Raw genomic sequence first — 10,258 nt, forward strand, 5'->3', positions numbered from 1 at the left:
GGGGGGTGGGGTTGGGGGGGTGGGGTTGGGGAGGTGGTGTTGAGGGTGTGGGGAATGATGGGGGATACATATCAGTGTCGCCGACAATGACACCTGTAAGGAAAAACATGAATACCTTTTACAATATATGTATGGGACATAAATTGACAACTGAAAGTCCAAGAGCTAGTTGTTTTATTTGACTGCATTTCAAGTTTTAGTCAAGAAACCATTGCGATATTATTTTTGCTTCTATTGGGCTTCTTAATTCCTCTCATATTTTCTGCTCTCCTTGTGTTTGTATCCTAGTAAAAGCCATGTTAAAGGAAAATTCTCAATCTTTTGCCTTGTGAGGATTGCAGGTATATTGGAAAGATGTCGGGTTCAGTATTGGCTATATGCAGTTATGGTGGAGTGTTAGTAAGAGATACTGATGGAACATATATGAAGGAGGGAGGTGAATCTATTGCAATTCGTATGGATGGAACAATGAATTTCAGCCAGTTCTTGGAGAAGGTTTGTTCATCATGGAATTTCAGCCTTGATGGTGTTTTACTGAAGTGGTTAGTGCCTGGGAGTAGATGTGCTCCTATTAGCCTTAAGGGAGACTTAGACCTCCAAAATATGTTGGATTTTAACAGTAGTAGTGCCATAGTGGATGTATTTGTGTCAAGGGCTGATGGCTCTATCGGAAGTGATCATATGGGGCTAGGTACATTATTTGTTGTAGTTTGTCAGTTTGTTTAGCTAAAGTTTTTAAATTCTTTATGGCTATAATAAGATGTAAACATTGTTTTTGTTTTTGTTTTTGTTTTTTTTTTTTTTTTTTTTTTAATTCCTTCAGCAGGTGCAGTGTTACTTTTGCACAGTCTCAGCATATGGATGATGGAAATGTTGATGAGACTTGTGACAGGGTTATTGCATGTTCAAGTGAGACACCTGTGGACAAAGTACTAACCATATTTTGGGAGAAAGCAATAGAGGGTGTGGGACAGATGTTTAAATCAGCAACTAACTTTCGACAATCGGTTGCTCAATTTGCTATTGCAAATGGTTTCCGCTATTTGACAAAGAGGAGTGATAAAGTGAGGGTTATTGTTAAATGTGCAGTTGAGGGATGTTATTGGTCAATTAGGGCAAGTCATGTGAAGCCGAGTGGAATGTTTAGGATTCATAAGTACCAAGGGGTACACCAACATCCACTTGGATCTCAGTTCATTGACAAGGTGAAGGTACCATAGTCTCTCATAGCTAATACTGCGGTTGAGAAAGTTCGAGATACTCCCAAGTATCCTCCAACTGAAATCGTTGTTGATATGAAAAGTGACTATCACCTAGAATTGAGTTATATGCAGTGTTGGAGGGCAAAGGAGGTTGCAAATAATAAAGTGTTTGGATCTTTCAAGGAATCTTATCTGTACATCCCTTGGTATTGTAATAAGGTTATTGAGACAAACCCTGGGAGCCATGCTAAATATGAGGTTGATGATGATGGTAAATTTACAAGACTATTTGTAGCCTATTATGCTACTATGCAGGTCTTCAGGACAGGATGTAGACCTATACTATTCATTGATGGCACCTTCATAAAATCCAGGTATCTTGGCACTCTGTTATCTGCTATAGCAATGGATGTAGATGATGGGATGTTTCCTGTCACCTTCGCAATTGTCTCTGGTGAGAATCACTCTAATTGGACACAATTTTTAGAGCAACTTAATATGGCATTAGACAACACTGAACATTTTGTTTTTGTGTCAATCCATAATTGATGGGGTGCGTTCTGTCTTTGGGGATGTCCACCATGCATTTTGTCTTCGCCATTTAAAGGAAAATTTTAAGAAAAATCTTCGAAAACCTATGTCAGCCATTTTGAAGAATGCTTTAGAACTATTGCTTAATGATGCAACATATGCACAGACAACTTTAGACTTTAACAATCATATGGATGATATAAGGGGTATCTCAGAAGATGCATATATATGGTTAATGACAACTGGACCAGAGAACTGGGCTAATTGTCTATTCCCTAGAAATCGTTATGACAAGTTACCTCCAATTATGCAGAGACATATAATGCATGGATATTGAAGCAACATGAACTGCCCATAATGCAACTCTTGAACATTATAAGGGTGAAACAGATGGAGATGATGTATAAACGTAAGCAGAAATTAATTAAGTGGAAATATGATGTGGGCCCTAAGATTAACAAGATTCTAAAGAAACGAGTTCATAAATCTGAGGGGCTGACTGTTAGGCGATCTTCAGTGTCTGGGTTTGAAGTTGAGGGTGACGCAAGTACACACTCAGTTGACTTAAGTTTGAGATCTTGCTCCTGCAAGGTGTGGGAGATGACAGGTCTGCCCTGTATTCATGCATCTACCGCGATAGCAAGGATTCGTAGACAACTCCTGAATTATGTTTCACATGAGTATCATAAAGAGGCATATGCGCAAACGTATGAAGAACCAATCAATCCTGTCCCTAACCATGATATGTCCTTTGAATCACCCACAGGGGACACACACGTTGTTGTGAGGCCTCCTAGAACTCGTAAGCGTGCAGGCCGACCAAAGAGACAACGTATAGAATCACAAGATGTGGAGAAGCGACCCCAACATTGTAGCAGATGTGGGGATCCTAGGCATAACAGGAGGTCATGTCGAGAGGCAATATAGCCTCTTATGAATGTGGTAAGCTAATTGGTATAGAAATTTATAATAACTAAAAGTTTGTGTTATGTGTCAATTGTACATCGCCTAAAGTCATCTCTTAATTTTGGTTGCAGTTTCCAAGATGGCAAGACATGTTTCACTTTTTGTTGGCCTCACATCACTCTCGAAGAACATAAAACTATAATTATTTGAAGGGAACAATAATAGGTCCCAAAATATGTTGAGAAGAATCTTATATTAATATGATGTAATATTGAATTTTTGATTCTCTATCTGAATGTTTTAGGTGGATGTTTTATGGTTTTGTTGTTTGGTTAATTGCATTAGCTATTAACACATTTTTATCATTCAACCCATGCCAGTATTTATTGTAGTCAGGCCTTTACACAAGGTAATAGTAAGTTCCAGGGATTTCCTCTTCATTAGAGATAATTATGTAACATTTCCTGCAATTAATTAGAGATCAATGTTAAGTCTTGCTCCTCTTCCATTAACTCCAGAGGCCCACCAAAATGCTTCTCAGCTTCCTTCCTTAGATCGACATTTAAAGAGTTGGTTCTCCCTTCAACTCTAAGCCATCTATCAAAACTTCTCTCAAGAGAAGAATATGTCCCCGATTTATGATCTATATGAGAATATGTTTAACTTCAAGAGGGGACTCAATCATCAATCCTTCATATTCCATGATTTTTGGAGTAAGAAGACAATTTTCAGAGGAAATGGATTCCAATTTTTCTTATAGAAATTGAGTTTGCAAAGCTAAGTCATTGCATTTGGTGACACAACTAGCCTTCTACTCACTGAGGGCGGTTACATCATCCAATACAATTTTAAGCCGAAGCATCAACAATTCTTTGGAGACCCTTATCTGTTCAAGCTGTTTTGCCAATTCATCCTCCTCTTTCATAATCCTGATGCCATCGCATGTTTCATGCAATGTTTCTTGTAGAACCTTTGAAAACACATCCAAATGCATGTTGACAACATGCATCTCATAGGGTTCAAATTTGATCATCTGATAGCTATCTTCTTGAAAGTGAAGCTTCAAGTCCTCTAAAAGAACCTCTCCACCCAAGAAGTGGTTATTTAGATCTCATTTTTTGTTTTGAAATAGCAGTTTTGCATGATTTCCTTGTGTGGGTGTTTTGCATTGATTAGGGAGTGGTGCAATACCCTGATCCATGGAAGTGCGTCAATCTCAGTACATAAGTTTTTTGCAAATGGCAACAGATTGTCTAACATGAAGCTGATCCTAGAGGATTTAAGGAACATATAGCTGTTAGAATGAAGAGTACAATAAACAATGGATAGGTTGTTTATGTATTTATTAGAAACCAATAGAAGAACGTCAAAGGCAATAATAGTGTCCAAGCTGTTCACACTTCACAACCTATGAAAAAGGGGATATTAATATCAGAAGCCTCACATAAGAAATATATGGATAAAGGGGATGAAAGCCTCTGTTATGGATTTACTAGTGTCTTGAACAATAAGTGGCAATTGTCCATATCCAATAATGTGGTAGATGGCAGTCCTCCAGGTTGTGAATTGCAGTGGCACGATTTTCAATTCCATTCTTTTTATCATATCAAACTCATAATGACCATATGCTTTGAAACAGTAAACCAAGGAAAAAGGACCTCACTTTCAATTCTATTCTACAAGGACAAAATGAGAAAAGAACTAAAACCAGAGATTTCATCATCCAAAACAATAACATAGAATAGAGTAATGGAAGGAATCAAGCTACGTCTAAAATGTAGGTGCAAGCCATTATCAATATCCAGCGATAGAAAATATAGTACCAAAACATAGGCGATGGTGAAGTTGCGACATGAGATTAAAGCAAAATGCATAAGGTTAAAAGAAACATATGCAACTGGTTAGTAATTCATGGGTTAGTTCAGAGAAAGGTAGAGAAAGCCAATTGACCCATCTTCCCCAAATAGAGAGCGACATTCAGAGAAAGCCAGAAAGAGGGAGAGAGAGGAGGAGGATAATACCAAATCCAATTTTGCAGAGTCGGTGGGAGGGCAGGTGAACTAGAGAACTAATCCAAGCACTTTGATCGCCAGTGCTACATATCCATGAACAGAGCATATGAGATTTGAGTTATAGATCCTAAAAATAAACTTACAACACAAAATAGAGAGCGATAGATTCTGGTTTTAAAAACCTAACCTTACAACTCTGAATACCAAATCCAATTTTGCAGAGTCGGTGGGAGGGCAGGCGAACTAGAGAACAAATCCAAGTACTTCGATTGCCACTGCTACATTTCCATGAATAGAGCATATGAGATTTGAGTTAAAAAAAACCTAAAAATAAACTTACAACATAAAATAGAGAGTGATAGATTATGGTTTTAAAAACCTAACCTAACAACTCCATGAAAACAAAATAGAGAGCCGTAGACAGAGAAAGCGAGAGAGAGAGAGAGAGAGAGAGAGCAGTAGATTTTGGTTTTAAAAACCTAACCATACAACTGCATAAAATCGAAATAGAGAGCGGTAGGCAGAGAAAACGAGAAAGTGTGTGTGTGAGGGAGAGAGAGAAAGAGAGAGCTTACCAGTCACCAGCGGTGGACTCTCGGTGTGAGAGGGTATTGAGCTAGAGAAGTTTCTTCACATTAGCATGGGTTTAGTGGCCTCTGTAGAGAACGTCTTCCCACTTTCCCCTTTTATAGTAAGGGTTAAGATGGTTACTCAAATCTGAATTTTAGTGTTGACATAAACTAAAAGTCTCCTCATCCTTTGTAATATAGTCATTCATTGGAAGTAGGTGCCTCTCTTATGAGGGTCATCATAGTGGAACCAAACAATTCAAAAAATTAAGAATTATCATTCTAAAGAATGTCATCCTGAGGATTTACCGAACCAAACACCCCCTTAAGCACCAGATATATATTTTTCCAAAGGATTTAAGTATCCAGCCGGAGACAGTTTGAGGAATTATGATATAATGTACTTTCAATAAACATGAGATATTAAAATAATAAGTCATCACCCTTCTTGACATACCAATTATAGAGTCATAGTTTCTAAAACCACCAGACATATAATAAAAATAATCAAAATAAAAGACATTACCTTGTTTACCATACCACATTTTTTTACAACCACTAAATGATGCAACATTTTTTCATTGGCCATCTTAGGTCAATCCAAAACAAAAAACACTACCTTGTAGTCATTCACAAAAAAATAAAACCACTATAGTAAACTATTATCTCCACCGTGCCTTCTTATGTACAACAAGCTGCTTTGCCACATTTTGTGTGCCCATCGACTATTTTATCACATCCGTCGTGGCCCCTGTAGAGACATTTTGTTGCAGGGATTTGTCCATATCGGGTGAACCCACTCCCAATGGATAAATAATTTGTTGTTCCAACGAAGGGCCAAGCAATGTTGTATTTTGACATTCCACAATTAAGTTCAACAACGAACCTCCAGAGGACACACTAATCTGAACAGGCCTAATTTGACTGGTATCTGATTGTATGTTCATAATCTAAATGTGGTTAATAGTATCCACAAAAGCTAAACTAGAAATTTCACCAGATGTAATGTGAGTAGGGACAATAGAATGTTGAAAGCAATAATCATTGCCCATAGACACTGCCACATTCTTATCCATTGATTGTGGATGTGCTTGAGGACTACGAGTGGAATATGTACTACTGTCACTATTCGAGAATGATTTATCAGATCCATTGTACTTTTCAAATTCAGTTGTTGAAGAAATACCTTCGATCGTTGTGGGGAGAGGATTGTCAATGTGTTTCACATATGTATTAGGACATGAATCATCATAACCTTCCTTGGCTAATGTATCTACCAACTCGTGGATCTCCACACCTACATCGTCAATTAAAAGTGGCTCCAATAGAGGCTGGAGCTTTGTAGTGACCCGATGGATGAGACGACGCTGATGATGAAAAAAATATTAATAGACGAATATGAAATATTGAACAATTCAGTATTCTAAGACAATTCGTTAAATGCAATGAACAACTCTTTAATTCATTCAAAATTGTTAACCTACCAAGTCCAATGCTTCACTATCTCCATAACCTTTCAACCTATACTCATTGGGGTGTTGGTTGTCAACTTCATAAGGAGGATGAATCCTAACATGGCTGACATGTAGATACCACTGAAGGTAATCTGATTGTGTAACTCCTGGGTTCGACTCTGGAGGAGCATTAACTATTTCGAAGGAGTCATTGAAGTATGTCCACTCACTCACCTCTCGCTGAAACAAATCCTCATAATCTATGCCCAACCTAGCCACCGTGTGACGCTGCCATCTAGTGACACTTTGAGACAAATTTTGTTTTAGTCCAAATTGACGCAAACATCGATCTAGGAGATGCATGTCAACCACATTGAAATGAATCAACCATGTGCGAGCCAGACCTATATATGAGCCTATAATACCAACAAGAGGTGCACTCGCAAGTGTAGCATATGGTTGCCAATTGACCTACAAAGGAAACATAGGTTAGAAGGTAAAGAAACATGGCAGTAAATGTGGTGTTCGATACAAAGAAAATTTATTTCATATTCTAAGAAATTAGATGTAGTCTCTTGCAATCATACTCAAAAAACAAAAAATGATTTCTAAAAAAATTAGATGCATTCTCTTGCTAGCACCTCAAAAAAATGGGCACACATTTGGTTTTAAGAAATCCCGTCAGACCATTTCCAGAAATGGCACATAATTCATATTAAGTAATCATAACCTTAATTTTTTTCCCTTAGAAACTAACACATTTTTTTTCCAATGAGTGTAAATCCTGTAATTTCACATGCCTAATCATATAATGTGAAGATATTCATAATGACATAAGGACAAGTAACTTTGAAACAATTTTTAACCCTAATTATATAACTTTTCAGAATAAGGGGAACCCAAAGAAAGTCACAACTTGTCCCTTCACCATTTTTTGACATAAAGATGCCTTTCTATAGAAAAAGTAACCACACATATTGGAAATAACCTTCTCACTTCACCATTTTGGTGACAAAAAGATTCCGCACTAGAGAAATACTAAACACACATATTGGAGATAACACTACTAACACTGCCACAATCATCCACCATATCTATGGACAAACTTCAGTAAATCCCCATCCAATTAAGAACAAGAAAATTAGATGTCCCTTCCCTTCTTGTCCTTTTCCCATGCAAGATAATGTAAGATGCTGTAACTGAGAAACTAAAAACAAGCTTCCAAGATCCAAACTTGGTGAACCAATGTCACTAATTAAGAAAATTGCATTGAATCAAACCTTGCCAATGGCATTCGGCAGCCAACCTACTAATGACAAAAGGGAACTAGATTCAATCTATGAGCTAGATTGATGCAGGAAAGTCAGAGAAAAAGAGCTATTCTCTAATGTTATAAGAGAGTTATTGTTGGAAAAGAAGTTAATAGGAGGCTTTTTTTGGGGGTGGGGGTGGGGGTGGGGTTTAAAAGGTTGTACTTCGAAATGGAAGTGAAGGAAAATGATGTTGAAACTTGGGGATTTCTCCCATTTACTGTAGTATAAGTGATTCCTACAAAATGATGTTTGTCTTTGTCTTTGTTTCATGTAGGACTACATAATTAGAGGGTTTCCAACCATAAAAGGTATTTACACCTGACAAGCATCTAGTAGATTATCAAGGAATAAGGGGTGTCAAACATATAGTAGAAATTGCACTCCAGCATGGTTTGTTGCAACAGAGTGAAATTCGGACATTCTATCCAAGAATCTTCCATTTCTTCTATTCCCACCCACCCCACCTTTTATATTATTCACTTGAGAACCTTTGCTTAATTTTCACTTATGTTTTCTCCCCTTTCGGAGCATTAGAAGTTAGAACTCCCATGTCTCAGAAAAGAGAAGCAATACTTTTTTGTTACAATCAAGTGCAAGAGTAAAGAACAAAGAACTAAATGTGAATTAAATATTAATGAAAAGGTCGTTAACATGGCCTCATGATTGACGTCCAAGGTCCACTGATGAGCACATTTATGTGTGAAATCTAGGGTAGTAAAACATGCATTTTACATATTTAGAATGGAGCTACCTTGGGTTTTACTCTCTTTTTGCAGGTTTTATATTTTCAAGGCCTTAAGGACTATCAGGAGCTATATCTTCAATTTTACACGTAAAGAGGTCCTATTTCTTTCCATGGTTGCGAAGAGGACGAAATTCTGAGCAAGATGGACGTGTTCAATTAAAAGTACACATTCGTTTGGTCACCCGTACAAATGATTATTCTTTTTCGGGTCAGAAAAAAGAATAATGGATCAGAACTGAACCGAGATGCAGAACCAGCCCGTTTGCAATTGTCCCAGAGGTACAAGGAATACTCCAAATGCCAACAAGGATCGATGGACCACATCTTTAAGTGATTAAAGATTTGTTTTTGGTGACAACAACTACCTAGCTTAGTTGGTGAGCTATGGTGTACAAAATTCTCTTGCTCACCAAGAGGTCTCAAGTTCGAATCTTATGGTTGTTTTTTTTAGAAGATTTTGTTGAAGATTTTCTGCTTTAGAAGCAAGCAAAATCGTGGAAGGGTTCTTGCACAAGAAAAAAGAAAAAAAAAGGAAAGGAAAATCGTGGAAGCAAGAAGAGAAGAGAAAAAAAAGGAAAGAGACAAAAAAGGGGAGAACCAAAGATTGTCCAAATCTTCTCTCTCCTCCACATCATCACCAAATATTGTTCAAATCACACAAAGAAGAAGAAAATCGTCCCTAGGAGAGAGAAAAAGAAGAAAAAAAATTAGGAAAAAAAAAAGGAAAGAAGAAATTTATTTCTCTCTTCTCTCTCCTCCACCTTAGCACTTTTGGACTCAAAAGATCTCACAATCAATTGTGGGTTTCTCTCTTTTAGGAAATAAAAAATTGTTACCCTACCTCTCCATTCCCTATAAATACAACTCATGTAAGAGGAGGAGACACAATTCATTCTTCTTCTAGTTTTCTTTAGTTGCTCTCTCTCTTCCTCTTTCTCTCTTTAGTTCTAGTTCTTCTCTATTTTTGCTTTAATCACTTTTGTAATAGTTTTTTTTATTTCAAATAATGCAAGCACTCTTTTATTCTTATTCAGCCTTTTTATGTTTATGATTTATGCAATTGAGTTGTAATTTTTTAAGTTATAGTTCTAGGCTTAGATCTAGGTGACAAGATCACGAGCCGTGGAGCAATTTTTTTTTCAAGTTCAAGCATTGATTCAAGTAAGTAGGCTCCTTCAGTAGTCTTCTCTCCCCCCTCTCATTCCCTCTTCTGACTACCCTTTTTTTCTTAATTTAGGATTTTTATTTTCAGTCGTTACATTATTGCTATCCCTTTCCCCCAAGGTTCATGGCTAGTGTATGTGTTGGCTTTGCCCCTCCTAGCCATAGAACCATCAATTTATTGCTTTTATTTAATTGTCTCCCTTTCCCTAAAGCCAAGTAGAGTAACCCTTGTAAGAGTGACTCTCTGGTCAAGTAGGGAAGCTCATATTATGATGCATCCCTTGGGCTAAGTAGAGAAACCTACTTGTGAGTCTCTCTCTAGCTTTATCCCCTTTCTTTTACTTTATTTTTATTTCAGCTTT

The 10,258-nt window shown here is 37.2% G+C and overlaps 2 protein-coding genes across 4 annotated transcripts in view; both read left to right on the forward strand.

Annotated features, from left to right (window-relative positions):
• The window catches only part of LOC122068791, a 6,830-nt gene extending 5,442 nt beyond the window's left edge, over positions 1 to 1,388 (forward strand). Inside the window, exons 3-4 of one of the 3 annotated variants that reach the window (XR_006137241.1) lie at positions 342 to 691; positions 824 to 1,388. Coding sequence is in view for 1 of the 3 variants with exons in the window: in XM_042632698.1 (XP_042488632.1) it covers positions 355 to 691; positions 824 to 936 (450 nt within the window). In the remaining 2 variants the exon portion in view is untranslated. Of the gene's footprint in view, positions 1 to 206; positions 692 to 823 lie in introns of those variants that run through there. The other 2 variants (XR_006137242.1, XM_042632698.1) reach the window with 2 other exon arrangements.
• A 219-nt stretch (positions 1,389 to 1,607) lies between these two features.
• LOC122068795 lies at positions 1,608 to 2,660 on the forward strand. Its single transcript, XM_042632702.1, has 2 exons — positions 1,608 to 1,656; positions 2,047 to 2,660. Exons 1-2 carry the CDS (start codon positions 1,608 to 1,610, stop codon positions 2,658 to 2,660), a joined length of 663 nt encoding a protein of 220 aa, XP_042488636.1.
• The last annotated feature ends 7,598 nt before the right edge of the window (positions 2,661 to 10,258 follow it).

Source organism: Macadamia integrifolia, unplaced genomic scaffold, assembly GCF_013358625.1.
Source record: "Macadamia integrifolia cultivar HAES 741 unplaced genomic scaffold, SCU_Mint_v3 scaffold459, whole genome shotgun sequence".
NCBI classification, from domain to species: Eukaryota; Viridiplantae; Streptophyta; class Magnoliopsida; order Proteales; family Proteaceae; genus Macadamia; species Macadamia integrifolia.